An 18,678-nucleotide genomic window follows, 5' to 3' on the forward strand; every position below is an offset into this window, starting at 1 on the left:
TTTGCACTGATGTACAGAATATGCACCTGACATCAGAGCCTGATTTTTAATTAATGTACAGATTCTTTCAACTCAATACATACTATTATTGTGTAAACTCACCAAGGATTAGTATGATCTCCACGGCTGCCATCTGCGTATTTGTCACAAGGTCTGTTCTTCTTCATATGTATGAAATTCAAATCCGTCCCTGCCTTATCTCAAAATGAACACAGTCACGACTTTGAAAGACAACACAGACGATTCAATATCGTCTGCAAAATTTTGTATTTTGTGGTGTTAAAATGTAGTGGTCAGCTATTACGTTTTACGAATTGTAGACCAAAACATGTTTAGAAGTGATATCCGTGCGTGGGGCAAGTGCCATTCCCCATTTCCCTATAAGACGGCGCTCATTATAAGATTAAATACTGTAAATAACTCACGTCTAAAAATCATTTTAATCATTCGTTTTCTTTAAAATCAAGCCCTAAGCAAAATACGAAACTGTAGGCTGTAAACTATTTACTTAATTTATCAAAACCTAACCTTTATAAATTTCATTCTTATTGACTAAGATGAATATTTAAAGACCATCCGCCATATATTCTGGACCTTGTTAAGACATTGTAGTCTGGTATTGTGCCACAGCCACTATGTTCCTAACGTGGTGAAGAAGGCAATGGACCAAACAAATGATACATGGGTACACAATTGATGTGTTAAGTCTGTGCAGTTGTCCGTACACCACCGTATCAAAACATGGCTATTAAAGAGGTTTGATCAACCCCATAGACAGGTAGAAAACGACATAGTTTAGTTACTTCTTCTTTTATGCCTCAGGCCATTAAAATTTGCAAATAGTTCCATAAAGGTATTGTAATAATTTTGTTATGGCACCAATTTACAAGGCATACTTCCGAATTTGATTTGACAGTCATGTTTCTTATTTTTCTCATTTATATCCTGTTATCCTCTAATATGCGGGAGCACCAAATGGCCGAGTGGTCTAAAGCGCTCTCCGTTACGGATCACTGCCATCTCACCTCTGTCTGCGTGGGTTCGAGTCTCGGATTCAGCCAATGTGGATATGTTAGAAAGCTTCCAGTAGCTTCTCGTGGGTCGGTGGTTCTTTCCGGGGTTTTCCCGGGTTCTTCCTCTACCATAAATACTGGCAGCTAGGTATAGCCTATCGTGTGCTGAAAAATGGCGTTAAACCCTACAACAACAACAAAAAATCTAATTTGCGACATGGTTTTCACGGTGGAAGAACCTCGATGTTTTCAGATCGTCCATATTGTTAAAATACTACTTTTAAAAAAATCGTGTGTTGTAAATCAGATTATGCAGTATGCAGAGAACGATTCTCTTATGATTTAACTTGAGTTACATTTTGTTGTCCTACGGAGATATAACAAAATAGTTTGAGGAACTACTTCTACCCATTTTACAATACTAGAGGACTACAATCCACGATATTCAGTGCATCAAATTGCATTAATATACAGGTCATAGTCCAAAGAAATTTTTTAAATAATATTTGGAGATTATTAGTATATCTTTACAATTAGGAATATATATTCCTTTTAATGGAGAAACATGTATTATAATAAATACGCGTACAGACAGGCAACGTTCCGGCTACCACAATGAAGATGATATACAAGTGGTATACAAGTGGTATAGGATGATATTTGAAACCTAAACAGGGTGCCTGATAAATAGGATGAAAAGATTCTAGACCGGGAAATTAACATGAGGCCGCCATATTGAAATGTATGTGTAGCAGTAGGTGACGATCTGTAATCGGACGGAAATACCATATTACAGCAAACGTTTCTCATATATGGTGAGTTTGTCTTCTCTTAATAGTGTAGCATGTTCTGTGTGTTTGGAGGGAAATGTGAGTTTGAAGTCCCTGTAAGCCAAATGCCGTAGCAGAGTCCTGTGCTAAACAGGATAAAACGTCTACGGAAAGAAATTAACATTTACTTTAGGTCTCTATCTTGAAAAGTGTGTTTTTAACAGTGATTACTGAAGCAACGTTCTGCTGTCGACCTGAAATGCTGTATTACGACATACCTTTCACTTGAAGTGTCTATTTGCAGCATTGGAGGGAAATATTATTATGAGCGCCCTCTAGCAGTCGTATACATACAGTAGTCAAATTGGCAACCGATTTCAAACGGCAGGAATAGAACATAGTCTACAATGACTGACAATCTGGATAAAATTACACAAAAATAATGTCATCACAGGGATGGAGAAACAAACTAAAAATATATGAGTACTGCCTTAACCCTGGGTGTATATGATAACATTGCTTATTTTCAAACTCTGAGTACAAGAAGATTATGTATGCAAATAATCTTCTTACAAAAATTAATTTGATTGAATACGGTTAGGTTTACAGGTACTTATGAGTTAAAAAATGTGTCACTGTATGTTTCAAACTGAGGATTTTCCCACGTTTACATAAACTTCTAAAATGGGTAACATAAACCTAATTTATCTTTGTCTTATAATATGTATAGAAAAAACCTGACATACACTCCATAATATAATAAATCATAATGAGAATAATAATAATAATATTTTTATGGTCTGTAGCTTCTTGGGTAAGTTTTGTTCCACAGGATTGTATTGGATATACTGAGGCATGTTTTGGTTTAGAAAATAGGATCGTCGGCTGGGGAATATTATAAAGGGAAGTAACTACTGGCATTATAGAAAGTACCAAATGTATTTTACTTAATTCGTAAAAGTTATCACATAGTGACGTGCGCGATATCAGTGCCTGGTTTATTTATGTGCTACGTCAATTACTTTATATACCGGTTCTTTATAGGTTAGTTTAAACTAGAAGGTTAGGGACACTGCATAAGGAAATATATATTCTTGTTTTCTTTTTTATAAGACGGAATATAATGTTGTATTGGCACTAAAAGGATTATAGAAGATATTTGTATTGTTAAGGATTCTTAATTCTATTTTATACCTCTCTCGGATCTTACACTGAGTGCATAGGATATTTTTTTATAAAAAATAAGTGAGATGGGGAAGGTTGGGACATTATAGATGGTGGAATACATTTTTACTCTGTAATAGACATTATAGGGCTGTAAAGGAGTTAAAGAAGTTATTGATGTGGGATTTCAACTGTATTTTTACCGAGTCTTTTAATTCCAAAATTGTGTGAATGGGATGGTAGGTTTGAAAATGATAGGCGAGATGGTGAGGGTAGAAGTATATAAATGAAGGGGAAGATTTAAACTTATTTATGAGGGGGATTATAATCTACTTGAATATTAGATGATTGTGCATTGGTGGTAGATAATTGGTGCCGGCAGTAGATAACTGGCTGATGGAGTGTTGATATCAGTGTGGTAGTAGATAACTGAGTGTTAGTAGTTAACTGGTTTAGGAATAATTCTGATATTAATCCATAAAATCATGTGAAAGTTTGTAAACTTAACTTTTTCCTTAGTGTGTATTGCTCATCTTGTCTGTCTGGCTTATAAAGTTGCCTTTGACTAAGACTAAGGGTCGACAAGGTTTGTTCTAGTTAAAAACAAGTATAGTAATGTTTGTTATCAGTTTGTAACATTTATCTTAATCAATCCCTCACGTACGCGATCCAAGCTGCATCCAGTGGACTTGAAGTTGATTGATTGATTGATTGATTGATTGATTGACTGATGCCCTATCAACATTTGGAGAGCAGGTGTTAAACAAGGAGTAGTTTTTAAATGTGATATTGTCCGTATCTTTCAAGAATGTTTCTTGAAGGCATAGTACCGAAGGATCACGTTCGATTAAAAGCAGGAGCATATCATTGTAATTTGCCTTACGTCCTCGACAATTCCATTGTATGATAGTGTTTTTCATTATAAATTTAAATTAAAGCTTGTGGAGCTAGGTTAGACCTTTTGCAGAGGGAATTTGTTTGGTTATTTCTCTGGAGGAAGTATGGGGGTGAATTTTTTGTTTGTAGGTCTGGAGTTCCCTTGGGCGCATGGAGCAGTTTCTTCTGCATCCATGCTCTCGATGTCTCCAGACCTGTTATAAAGTTTGATGGGGTCATCTGACCCCTTTTGTTGCTGTTTCCATGAGATTTATTTTTGTTTTTTGGTGATTTAGGTTGTTGGGTATTGCTGAAAGTAGTTTACTTAGATGTCGTGTTTCTCTGTGATTGGTAATGAGGGGTGTTTGAGCTTGGTGTTGAATCGGGTGTTGTTTTAGGATTGCTCTTCACTACAGTGGAGAAGGATGGGCCAGGATGGGCTGTTTTCGCCTGTACAAGTTTTCTGGCTTCTGGATAGGGAATATTATTTGTGTATTTTACCCTCTGAATTTCCTTCTCCATTTCCAGGTATCGCAATGTTTGGAATTTGCGTTGTGCTCTTTTACACAGTTGACACAATGCGGAGTTACTCTACAGTCAGCTTCCTGATGAGAATTGTCTCCGCATCGGCCACATATTTGGCTTTTAGAGCAGCGGTCTTCGTGATGGCCGTATTTTTGACACTTATAACATCGAAGGGGGTTTGGAATGTAGATCTCAACCTTCACTTGCAAGAAGCCAACTTTGACCGCTTTGGGTACTGTTGGCTTGTTGAAGGTGAGAATAATGGTGTTGGTGTCCTGCAGATTATTATTAAGTTTGATGCGTATTCGACGGACAGCAGTGAAACCTTCACTTTTCATTCCTTCAATGATATCTGCGTCGATGACTCCAGCCAAGTCACGACAGCGAATCACGCCTTTGGACGTATTGAGTGTGGTGTGAGCGAATGAGGTCACTGGAATATCGAAGAAAGTTTTTATTTTCTTGATATTGTCTGATTGACCTCGTCGCTCACACTCCACAATTTGACCTTTTTTACGCTCTTTGGCGTACCAATCAATCCGGTAATAGTTTTCTCAATTACAAACGGAGACTGAAGCAAGCGATTTTGTGGCATCTTTAGATTCTATGGCCATGAAGCGTGGAAATGACTCCACACTACATGGTTCGTCATCAAAGTCAGATAAAGGTTTCGTACGCTTGTTTGATTTTTTTTTGGAATTTTCCATTTTGGCTAGATTAAAATTCAGCACCCGTGCTCACCGCCCACCAAGGAACCAAACAAGGGGACACTTTTCAAGTGCCAGGGATACACAGATGCCATACTCAGTTGATAAAATTACCTTTGATTGACCGTGAAGTCGCCAATTTCTAAGGTCGGTAAAATTACCCCCCGATTGACCCGTTAAACCACCGCCTTCTAGGAAGTCTTCTAAGACTTGGAAAAGGGAAATATAAAGGATTAGAATATAGGGGCAACGGTGGTATCAAGAGAGATACAAGGAAAAAGATAAAGAAGGTGAGAGAGTTAATAAAAACTTCCATGGGCTCGGTGTCACCAGCCGATTTGTCGGAACCGGGCCCATCCGAACCACCCGTCTAAGAGAAGTAGAGGCCAAAGTAGTGTATTGCATGGAAAGCCTCTGCTCAACTACCAGGATCCTTTCCTCCCCCGACACGGGACGCAACCCACGGCAAACAGGTTGCCTCTACTTAGTCGCCTTTTACGACACGTAGCGAGGCACGTCGGGCCAATTCTACAACCCCGGACCCGCAGGGGATGATGAAAGTGGAGAGAAAGAAAGATCAATATATAAATTATTTATTTTCATATTAATAGATAATCAAGAAAGAAATTTATTTTAAAAAAGTTAGCAATTAATACTTTAATGAATAATTAACCAGATAAATCGTCAAGTTACCTTAAATAACGCTGCAGTCCGGGAAAAATAGTTGTAGAAAAGAGTTAGATCAACGTACAGTAGAAAACGAATATAAGGAATATACCCTCAATAATTCTATGCTTACAAACTACAAAAAGAGGGAATTGTGAGGTCATTCATTGTTCAATATAGGCAATTATATTTATATGGTTAATTTAAAATCTTTAATTGAAATGGGAGAAACCGCAAGACGAATTTAACGATATTGGTACTAGAGTTTATCTCCCGTGAATAAGAACCAATCGTAAATCTAAATAAGAATTTGTGGTAAGCATATTCTATATTGGCATAACTGTAGGTTGATTGGTTATCTTATACCGATAGAAGTCCCCTCGTTAGGAAAATAATTGATACAACTGTTTGATGATTATATGGTTTCTCGATTTGTAAGGTGGGACAGCTAAGTATATAACTGACTGAACGATCACTACGCGTCCTTTCGTTCCCTTGGAAACCAAACAAGCAGAAACCGATCGTACCTAAATATTTTTGGGCTTGTCCTTGGTAACATATAGAGCATACGATACCAACATAATTTCTTTGAATCACAACCCCTTTTGCCTACTAACTGAAATTGATGCAAATACAAACAACTTTACTGTACTGATGGAGAACATCGAATAATTCGGCAGCTACGTGTATTGAATTGATCCAGAATTTGATAAGAACAGTACCAAAAGCATATTTGTAGATTGACGAGACTGACAGTTAAAAGATGATGCAAGTTTCACCTCTTAATATCTGGTTCTGTAGAAACCACGCTCTAGAACAATATACAGGTACAAAAAAAAACTGGATTTACCTCCATAATGGTTACATGACGTGTATAACCTTGACCTCTTCCATAATGGTTGTGTACAGTGGTTGCATGCTTAAATAACTATTAAAAATGTCACTGGACGTGAAATGTATTTTAAAAATATGTGTTCCGCAAGGGTTCCATTAGGAACATTGGTACTGAAACTTCCTCTTACCACAACCCGTTATACTACTTACACAAATACCCCATTTCGAACACCACTGCCTCTGCTGTCATACCTTTGGCTAATTGAAGTACTAATGGAGACCTTTTAACCAACAATTATAGTTGCAGTTATTGACGTCATCGGATAAGATAATTTTACCCGCATATTCCGTATGTGTCTTAATGTATCACATTTGAGGTTCTAAGTCTATATTGTAACATCTACTTGAATGTAAAGATCATGTTTTATAAGAGAGAACTCGAATAATGACAATAACCTCATAATTACAATATTACAATTCACACAACGGCAGAAAGCTCAGCAGAAATATGATGTCACATGACGTTTCAAAACAGATGCGCTTATACCTGTACAAGAAAAATGAGGACACTAGTGAATTATTAGATGGAACCAGTCCAAATGATCTGTTGTTTTTGTTGTAGGGTTTGACGCCATTTTTCAGCACAGGATAGGCTATACATGGCGGCCACTATTAATGATGGAGGAAGAACACGGGAAAACCTCGGAAAAAACCACGACCCACGAGAAGCTACTGGCAAGCTTTCTCACATACCCACATTGGCTGAATCCGAGACTCGAACCCACGTAGACAGAGGTGAGATGGCAATGATCCGTAACGGAGAGCGCTTTAGACCACTCGGCCACTCGGGGCCCCTGGTCCAAATGAAAGCTTTCTCATCTTTTAGGCTCTACATGCAGACGCTTTACTAAAGCCAGCCTAAGGATGCAATACGGGTCATGTTGAGCTAGTAATATGAATGTGATACAAAATCATTTCTCTGTTTTGTATTGAGAAATTATTGCATATAATCATTAAATATGCTGGGAGGATGCATCTGGAAACATATTTTACGCTCAAGTCAAGAGCAGGGCACTACGATCTATTGTTAAAGTTCTCTTTGTGATCAAGAACAATTAGGGCTTTCGTTGTCTTGTTTGTCTTTGGCAATACAAAGAGCTTTTATACAGTGTAAATTAACCGAGTGAGAGGTCGAAACGTTCAAGGAAAGACACTCGTAAAACAGAGGTTGCTTGTTCGAGACCAGGTTCAAGCCTGATATAGTTTTGCATGTATAAGTGCGGCCATGCTCTGATAATGCAAACTGGCAGTCTCAAATGCAAAAAAAATGCTAAGTAGGAAATTTAGAGCTCCAAATATAAATAAAGTAATACGTCTCAAGCATGAAAAAACATGACACATAGTTTCATGTATGCAAAACATGCAGCACACTATTTATATACTGGAGAGTAGGAAAAAAGATGTGCAAAATAGATGTGGCACCGCCCTGTATGTGGGAACCTGTTTCTTTTCTATGAAAACTATGATAATAGTTTTCTGATAATATAAATCATTATGCATTGCTAATAAAAATACTGATAAGCATTTCCATCTTGCAAAATGAGGGCTGCTTTCTAATTAAATACCTAAGAAGAAGAATTTGTGTTCTTAATGATCTTATCGGATGTGAATATGATAAATACCAGATACATTGACGGTGTTAAATACACCCCCAACCGCTGTGCTGACTGTATAACATGGCATATTAAAATTAATTAAATATATCTCTTAAATGGGTAAAACTCGGAGGATTGGTACGATTAGCGTGATAGTGTGTTGAACGTGCATATTTTGCACAGTGCCAGGGAAAGTAAGGTAGATGTTTTGTTCTCGTACTAAACCTAGCAGTATGGGTAATTGAACTGACATATTAGGATTTTAGTTACGCATTTATGTTGGCAGACAAACCGTATACTTTGGACCAAAGCCCTCCTGCGGGTCCAGGGTTGTAGAGTTGGTCTGATGTGTCCTCACTACATGTCGCAAGAGGCGATCAAAAATAGGCAACCTGTTTGCCATGGGTTGCGTCCCGTATCGGGGGAGGAAAGGATCATGGTAGTTGATCACATGCTTTCCGATGAAATACACTACTTTGGCCTCTACTTCTTCTAGACGGGTGGTCGGGATGGGCCCGGCTTCGACAAATCGGCTGGTCACGTCAAGCCCTACGAAGTATTCATTTACTCGTTCATCTTCTTTATCTTTCTTCTTGTATCTCTCTTGATACTACCGTTGTCCCTACAGTCTATCCATTTAGCTTTCCCTTTCCCAAGCCTTAGAAGACTTCCTAGAAGGCGGTGGCTTAACGGGTCAATCATGAGGTAATTTTACCGACCCTAATAGGCGAAGGCTTCACGGGTCAATCATAGGTAATTTTAATCTACAGAGTATATGATCTGTGTATCCCTGGCACTTGAAAAGTGTCCCTTTGTTGGGCTCCATGGTGGGCGGGGAGCACGGGTGCTTAATTTTAAATAAACTAACAACGATATTTAAAAAAAATCAAAATAAACGAAGCAAAACTCTATCTGACTTGCATGATGAACCATGTAGTATGGAATCATTTCCATTATTTATGGTTATACAATTGAAAGCTGCCACAAAACTACTTTCCGCACTCTCTTCCTTTGTTATTAAAAAGACTATTACGGGAACGATAGGAACACCAAATAGTGTGAAAAAATTGAAATCGGTTTGCCTTCTTGTTGAGTGTGAGCGACGAAGTCAGAAAATATCGAGAAAATTAAAACGTTCTTCGATATCCCGGTGACCTCTTTCTCTCACACAACACTCAATACGTCCAAAGACGTGATTCGCTGTCGTGAATTGGTTGGATTCAGCGACACATATATTATTAAAGGAATGACAAACGAAGGTGTCACTGCAGTACGTAGAATACGTATTAAACGTAATAACATTATCAGGACACCAACACCATTGTCCTCACGTTCAACAAACCAAATGAACCCAAAGTGGTAAAAGTTGGCTTTTTACAAGTGAAGGTCGAGATTTACATCCCAAACCCCCTTCGGTGCTATAAATGTCAGAGATACGGCCATCACGAAGACCATTGCTCCAAAAGCTAAATATGTGGCCGATGCGGAGACAATTCTCATCAGGAAGCTGATTGTAGAGCAACTCCGCATTGTGTCAACTGTGGAAAGGAGCACCACACCGATTCCAAAGATTGTGATGCCTGGAAACAGGAGAAGGAAATACAGAGGGTAAAGGTAAAATATACATCTAACATACACTATCCAGAAGCCAGAAAACTCCTTCAGGCCAATACAGCCCATCTTGGCCCATCCTTCTCCACTGTAGTGAAGAACAATCTGAAAACAAAGGACGCTCAAACACAAACAGATACACCCGATTCAACACCAAGCGCTGACACCCACCTACCCCATTATCAAGCACACGGCATCTATTCAAACTACTTTCAATAATACCCAACCACCTAAATCACCAAAGAATAAAACAAATCTCATGGAAACAAGCAACAAAAGTGGTCAGAGGACCCCATCAAACTCTATAACAGGTTTGGAGACATTGAACATGGATGCAGAAGACACTGCTCCATGCGCTCGAGGTAGCTGTAGTAGCGCCTTTCTGATGTCACTGCGCTATGGGGAATTAGTCACAAGCAAGAGGGTTTCTTCTTTTTCTACCTTTAATGATGTATGTTGCCCCTAGTTCTTCATGCTGACTCCTTTGTTTCAATTTCTCTGGACTGTAACTTGACACCATAGCATTTGAATAGCTGCTGGTAACCTAGTATTGACCCCAAATCTCTGCCTCTAAATCTAACAGTGACTGTAGAGTTACTCCTCTATCCTAGACATACTGTTATTAAATTTATGTAGAGAATTTAGAAAATTTATACACAAATATATCTTTCCTTCTAAAACTAATATAAATACCATAGCACCTGAAATAACTAAATTTAGCCCTATAATATGTCCCTCCGGCCCAGCAAAATTTGGTCCCCAAATTTTTATAACATACTATTGTTTTTGTCAAATTATTGAATAAATTGGATTTAGACATGTATTTCATAATGTTTTATGTGGCATCAGTGTTCACACACACTTCCTTGCACACTACAAACCTACAAAATCTACTCCCTAAATAGAATTTACATTCCATAGTGCAGGGTATTAAGGTACAAAAATATTGCGATTTATTACAATCTTTTCAATTAGAAACAGAAATAACTTTATAATCCCAAGAGGTCTTATGGATGCTAATTTTAGGTAAATATCTTGATACATGTATATGTAAAATAATTTCAAACACTTAATTATTAATCACACTAATAATTTATATATCATCTTTGTCTACCAAAAGTCACATGAACAACAGTTCCATAAATGTCTGACTTCTCACCAATCTACAGCACTTTGTATAATGTTCCATGAATGTCACTTCACTTTGAATGTAATTTAAAGGTATCACTAGGGTTTCAAGATTTTCTTGAACTGAATAAGAACTGGCACTAACATTGTGCCATAGACTGCTTTTAAAATTACAGTAGTTATTTGTTTGCAAAGAATAATCCATTTGGAATGTGCAACATAGCTGTCAATTGTCCAAGTGTGGGATTTATACATCTGTTCTGCTATACCATAGGAAGGAAGATGTGCAGGATAGATATGGAAGAAAAGGTTGATAGGAAAGTATAGCACAGCAAAACAAATATAATGAGTCCACCTTTAAGAACTAATTGATCAAGTCCCTTTGGAATCTTCACTTTGCATACTTTCTTCTCTTTCCTTTTTGTGTCTTTGTTACATGAAATTCCCGGAGCAAAAACTGCGGTAAAGCTTCTTCAGGTTCCCATGTAGTCTTGGGGAAGTCTTGCCATTTAACCCTATAAACACGCTTGCCACGATGCCGACTACAGGCTAGAATTTGATCAACAATACCCCATTCTTCTTTTGACTGCGCTGTTGTAGGTTCACCTGATGCCAAGTGCTTGGAAGATGAATCTGTTGTAGGTGCTGGAATATCAGTTGTCTTGTTGTGGACTGGTTTAATTGAGGGTTTGCTACCATATGTTTCAGTCTGTAAAGATGTTTGTGTGTCCTTTGGTGTTGTGGTCTCCTGATGTGTAGCTATTTGTGTAGTATGGTCCAAAAACTCGTTTCTGTTGTCAGGGCTGAAATATTGTTTTAGTCTGTTTGCATGGACCAATGATCTTTGTAGTTTGTGATTATCACAATCACGTAACTTGTATGTATGATTGGGCCCAATGTCACTGATATACCATGGTCCTGTCCATTTCTTGTGTAATTTAGATGATCTCCCTTTTGGTACTTTTGGATTGTGCATCCATACTTGTTGTCCTAGTTGGAAAGAGGGTTCTTGAGCATGCGTATCATAATATTCTTTATATTTTTGTTGGGAGTTCTGGATGTTGTCTTGGGCGACTTGTCTAGTTATTTCCATCAGTGTTTTTAGCTTTTGTAAATAGGTTGCTGTTGTGTCCTTTACTGACTTCTCTGTATTTGTAGGATCAGCAAGAGAAACATCTAGTGGAGCTCTCATTTCTCTCCCAAAGACTAATTCATATGGAGAGAATCCCGTTGAGTTGGTGCATGGTGTCTTGCGGTAAGCCATTAGGATTCCTGGTAACAAATCGACCCAGTTTTGTTGCGCTTTGTCAATATAGGTACGCATAGATTGGGCTAATGTTCTGTTGAATCTCTCACATGTAGAGTTGCTTTCTGGATGGTAGCTTGATGTATGGAAGCGTTTAATATTCATTTTCTTACAGAGTTCCGATATGATATGCGACAGGAAGTTCTGGCCACGGTCAGATACTAGAGCTGCAGGAGCTCCATAACGGCAAATTATTTCCTTGTACAAAATATCAGCTATTTCAGTCGCTTCTTGCGATTGTAATGGAAATGCTTCCACAAACCTGCTGAAACTGTCCACACACAACAAGATATACTGGTATTTCTCTTTGTTTATTGTTAATGGACCAAGAATATCCATATGCCAGCGTTCAAATACTCCAACTGATGGCATAGGGTGTAGGAGTGCCTTTGTAGAGTGAGATGGCTGTTTGGCTTGTTGGCATTCCTCACAGGTTTTAACATAGTCTTTTATCTGTGCATACATTTTTGGCCAATAGTACCTTGACTGTATTGTTGCATAAATTCTGTCAAAGCCTTGATGACCTCCTCCAGTTAAGGAATCATGACAGTTATGTAGAATTTCATGGCGTAATCCGGTAGGAATGGCTAACTGTTGTTTAATGCGGATTTCTTTAGGAAGTTTCTTTGCCCGTCTGTCCCATAAATGGTACAGAAGTCCATCAAGCATGGTGTATTGCTCACTTTCAGCCACTGTCCTTGCTGCTTTTGTTGAGTCACTAGGCAGTTGGCCTGTTTCTAGGTAGCACTTAATTGGGGCCAAGTCAGGACACAGGGACTGAGCCTGTTTGATTTCCTCCCCTCTGTTGGAAATGAAAGCTGATACTAGCTGCTTATCTGCTGTCTGGTCTACTATACTGTACACAGAGACTGGTTGAGATTGTACCCTGCTGGGGAAGCATGGAGGGTCACATTCCAAGGTCACCATTGAAGGTTCATTGTTGTTTATAAATAAAATACTCAAGTCAGTTTCATCGTCACTATAAGCAGTGTCATTGTTGTTTATTGCTTCTCTGTATGGAATCCTTGATAAAGAGTCTGCGTTGGTATGCTTGACACCACTTTTGTGAATGACTTCATAATTAAATCCCTGTAATAACATACTCCAGCGACCCAAGCGTCCTGTTGGATTTTTAATGTCCTTAAGGTATTTTAGGGCTGCGTGATCCGTGACCACAGTGAATTTCTGGTGTTCAAGAAAATGTCTATAATACCGTACTCCTTCCACTAGGGCTAAACCTTCTCTATCAGATACACCCCATTTTGTTTCAAATATACGAAGTGCTCTGCCTCCGTAAGAAATTGGATGTTCCTTGCCCCGGTCGTCTTTTTGACTGAGAATGTAAGATATGGCTTGTCCCGAAGCATCTGTTGAGAGAATAAAAGGTTTGTCCATGTTTGGGTAAGCTAAGACAGGTGTTGAAGTCAGAGCTGTTTTCAGTTTGTTAAAAGCTGATTCGCATTTATCAGTCCACTGAAATTTTACATCCTTTTTGAGAAGATTGTTCAAGGGTGCACATATATTACTATAGTTTTTCACAAACCGTCTGTAGTAATTGCATAAACCCAGGAAACTTCTGAGATCTCGTGCATTTTTCGGTCTTGGAAAGTCTGATACTATATTGGTCTTATCCAAGTCCACTTCTACTCCATCTTTGGAAATAACGTGTCCCAAATATTTGACTCTTTTTATTGCAAACCGACATTTTGAGGGTTTCAATTTAAGATTGGCTTTACGCAGTCTATCAAATACTTCTTGCAAATGAGAGAAATGTTCCTCTAAGGTGCGACTATACACCAGCACATCATCAATGTAACACAGAACATGTTTATAGGCTATGCCTTGCAATAGTTTTGTCATGGTAAGCTGGAAACTCATGGGTGAATTGGACAATCCAAACGGAAGCTTTTTGAATGCATAACAACCATCGGCTATGACAAATGTACTCTTTTCTCTAGTTTCTGGATCAAGCTTGATTTGCCAGAAGCCAGAAAACATGTCCAGCACTGAAAAATATACTGCGGAAGATTGGCCTATGCTATCCATCATGTCATCAAAACGTGGAAGAGGAAATACTTCTGGTTTTGTAAGCTTGTTTAGTTTCCTGTAGTCAACAGCGAATCTGTATTCTCTTGATTTCTTCTTCACAAGAACCACTGGACTTTGCCATGGTGATGTAGATGGTTCAATGATGTCGTACTTTAACATTTCTTTAACTTGTCTGTCAATTTCTGCCTTTTGTATGGGGTTGGTTCTGTAGAACCTTTGCCTAACAGGTTTCTCATTGCCGGTGTCAATTTTATGTTGATAGATATCTGTACATCCTAATTCTGACAAGTCCACCGCAAACACATCTCTATTTCTCCCAATAAATTCCTGGAAATACAATTTTTCATCTGAAGTCAAATCAGAGTCTGACAAATCAAAGCCAAGGTCTTGTGCAAGTTTTACAAATTTATCCCTTTCAGAACTGTCAGCTGTGTGTGTGCAGTTCACAGTAGAAGGCTCTTCTGGTAATATATTAGGTTCATAATCAGGCTGTGTAATGTCATCAGTTTCAAGAATTTCAACAGTTGCTACTGTTTTACCAGGTCTTAAGCTTATATCTTTGTTTGTGGGGTTTAGTAAACGAAATCGTCCTCTGCCTCCTTGAACTTTATCTATCGCTCTTGCACCAAGTAACTGGGTTGTGGAGGGTAAGTGTGACACAGGTTGTAACAATATATTGTCCCTTGGGCAGTTTTTAATTTCCACTGGAATCTCACATTCAGATTGTGCCGGCACTACAATCCTGGCAACCGTTCTAGCAAGGCTTATTTTCTGTTTACGTTCACTTTTTAAGGCAGACACTGTTAATCCATCATACAGGGATATTGTTTTAGAGTTCAAGTCTATTGTTGCTCTCTTGCTTTCTAAGAAGTCCATGCCCAGAATAAGGTCACAATGTAAATGTTTAAAAACATGGAAACTGTGTAGAACTGTAAGTCGGTTGATTTTGAGGTCTAGAGTTACACATCCAATAGGCTTTTGTTGATCGCCATTAACCCCAATGATGAAGGGAATTTTGGGTGGTTCCAAATCAAAATTACTGTCCAAACACTGCAGTTGTCTGCATGAAATGCATGAAAGTGCTGCTCCTGTATCAATTAGTGCTGTTGTTTTTGTGTTATTGATAATCAGTGCTAAGTGATTTCTGTTAATGTCAGATGTGATTGTATCCTGTATGCTACTGAGATTTGATTGCAGCATTTTCTGACTGTGATGGAATTTTAATTTCTCTAGTCATGTTGTTGACTGAGTCCGTGAAGCTGATCTGCACACTACCGCAAAATGGTTAAATTTTCCACATTTATGGCATTGTTTGCCATTTGCTGGGCATCTCTGCTTTGCGTGACCAGGAAATCTTCCACACCATCCACAAACCTCTGGTTGCTGCCTGGTGTGGTTGTTCCCTTGTCCCCTTTCTTTCAATGAATGTTTGAATTCCGGCTTGGATGACACTGCCACTGACATTGCTTCAAGTTTTTCTTCCAGTCTCTGAATAGCTGCTACAAGTGTTTGTTGCTCTTTAGTGCTGTCTGTCATAGTGACTTCAGCGAGTCTTGCACTTTGACGGAGATCATCAATCGTTTCTGGATTCTGTTGTAAGACGAATTGTCGTATATGTGGCTTTAGTCCATTGATTATGATATACTTGATTTGTGTCTGTGGTAGTTCTAGCTCAGTTCCCTTAGCAACTATATTTGCAATAAAATCTTCCACTTTCTCGTTTGTACCTTGTAATGTTTGATACAGAGCTGCAGTTCTCTGCCACTGCACTCTTTCATCTGGCCCATATCGAATGATAAATTCTTTCTGGAGCAAGCTCAAGTCATCCTTTATATTTTGTGCCAGTGACATATACCAGCGCAATGCGTTATCTGTTAACAGTAGTGGTAGGGTTGCTTTTGCCTTGTTGTCATTTAGTCCCTTAGTTGTTGTAAGAAGTTGGAAACGTGTCAACCATAACTTTGCATCTTGGCTTCCATCACCCAAAAAAGGTGGCATGAGACTGAAATCCATGCAGCTTCTATCCATTTTGATGCAGTAGAATCACAAGAATCAAAGGCACATATAGATCTCTAATGACAAATTTTTACTTGACAGATCACTTCGTAAAATTGTAGAATAAAGTGCAAAGAAAGGTCCTAAAGATGAATATACAAAAATTTTGCTACTTAACTTTCGTATGGAGTCAGCACAGTCTAAAATAAAATAGAATTCCCCAAAATCCAGTAAAAGTTTTAGAATACAATTTAACACAACATTTCCATTTTAAATTCTCCACCAAACTGTAGTAGCGCCTTTCTGATGTCACTGCGCTATGGGGAATTAGTCACAAGCAAGAGGGTTTCTTCTTTTTCTACCTTTAATGATGTATGTTGCCCCTAGTTCTTCATGCTGACTCCTTTGTTTCAATTTCTCTGGACTGTAACTTGACACCATAGCATTTGAATAGCTGCTGGTAACCTAGTATTGACCCCAAATCTCTGCCTCTAAATCTAACAGTGACTGTAGAGTTACTCCTCTATCCTAGACATACTGTTATTAAATTTATGTAGAGAATTTAGAAAATTTATACACAAATATATCTTTCCTTCTAAAACTAATATAAATACCATAGCACCTGAAATAACTAAATTTAGCCCTATAATATAGCTCCAGACCAACAAACAAAAACTTCACCCCTGTACTTCCTCCAGAAATATAACTACACAAATTGCCTCCGCGAAAGGTCTAACCTAGCTCCACAATCTTCAGATTAAGCAATAATGAAGAACACCATCATACAATGGAACTCTCGATGGCTTAAAGCCAACTACTATGATATTCTTCTGATTTTAAACGAACATAATCATGCAGTACAATGCCTTCAGGAAACTTTCTTGAAAGACACAGGTCACATTACACTTAAAATCTACTCCCTGTTGAACACCTAATCCTAAAATGTTGACAGGGCCTCAGGAGGACTTTCTGTTATTGTGAACAACAGATCCCCTCATAGCTCATCCCTTTAACAACCAATTAACAAGCCATTGCTGTAAGCGTCACTATACATCGAATGATTACATTTTGTTATATTTATTTACCACCAAACACTAACCTAGTACCAAACGAATTAGACAATCATGTTCAACAGCTTCCCGCACGATTTGTTTTACTCGGGGATTTTAATGCCAATAACATTTTATGGGGATCAAATCATAGGTCAGAGGTCACAAAGTTGAAGACTTTATTTCTAGACATGAATCTGTGTCTATATAACACCAGAACACCGACATATGTACACTCAGGAACGGGTACATACACGTGCATTCATTTGACAATTTTTATCTCCTTCGCTGCGTTTGGACTATGAATGGAAGGTCGCTGATGAACTTCACAGCAGTGATCACTTTCTAATCTTCCTTGTAAATATAAACTCTGCAATTGATGACGCAATTACACAATGTTATTTAAAGAAGGCCGACTGGGCTAAGTTTGAAACACTCTGTAAAACTAGGATGAATAAGGATACAGTTTTCAATGCTAATGACCCTATTCAGCATTTTACTTCTATTGTAACGAGATTGCAGAGGAATCCATTCCTATGTCCTCATCGAACTGTAAAATAATTCTAAAACATTGGATAAATAAGGAATGTAAGGAAGCCATTAGACAACACCGAGAAGCTTTGAAAAAATTTAACAATCGTCCGACACCCGAAACTTAAGTACATATCGTATTCTCCGGACCAAAGCTCGCCGCACATAGAAAATAAACGAGCATCATGGAAGAAATATGTTTCCTCTTTGAACTCTCGTTTCTCTGTTTAGAATGTTTGGGACACGATGCGCAAAATAAACGGAAATAGAAAACACAATTCTCCGACATATGAAACTGAGCAATAACAATTTTAGTTAAGAACGTGACATAGCAAAAATTCTTGCCGACACATTCTTTAAAAATTCTTATCATCTAATTATTCAGAAGCCTTCCAAAGATTAAAAATTCAAAAAGAAAAGTCAAGTTTAAAGTTCACATCCAACAACTCATAAACTTATAACCAACTGTTCTCACTATTGGAGCTTACGGAGGATTTAGACAAGGCCCATGATACGTCCGCTGGGCCTGACGAAATACATTACCTGTTTTTGAAACACCTCCCAGAATCATCATTAACATCTCTTCTGAAAATCTTCAATGATTTATGGATTTATGGTAATGCACCAAAGATCTGGAAAGAAGCAACATTAATACCAGTTCCCAAACCAGGTAAATATAGCGCAGTCCTGCCAACTACCGACATGTTGCACTCACAAGTTGTGTGTTCAAAACGATGAAAAGAATTATCAATTCTCGGCTTGTATGGTACCTGGATTGATTGATTGATTGATTTTTAAC

General features: G+C 38.2%; 1 protein-coding gene across 1 annotated transcript in view; it reads right to left on the reverse strand.

Moving 5' to 3' along the window:
• The window catches only part of LOC149791090 (uncharacterized), a 64,175-nt gene extending 63,988 nt beyond the window's left edge, over positions 1-187 (reverse strand). Inside the window, exon 1 of the mRNA XM_089971465.1 lies at positions 103-187. Within this exon, the coding sequence (XP_089827591.1) occupies positions 103-133 (31 nt within the window). The 5' untranslated portion in view covers positions 134-187. The remainder of the gene's footprint in view (positions 1-102) is intronic.
• Positions 188-18,678: the final 18,491 nt, after the last annotated feature.

The sequence above is a fragment of the Sinohyriopsis cumingii genome, chromosome 10, assembly GCF_028554795.1.
Source record: "Sinohyriopsis cumingii isolate HCF-2022 chromosome 10, ASM2855479v2, whole genome shotgun sequence".
In the NCBI taxonomy this organism is placed as follows: domain Eukaryota; kingdom Metazoa; phylum Mollusca; class Bivalvia; order Unionida; family Unionidae; genus Sinohyriopsis; species Sinohyriopsis cumingii.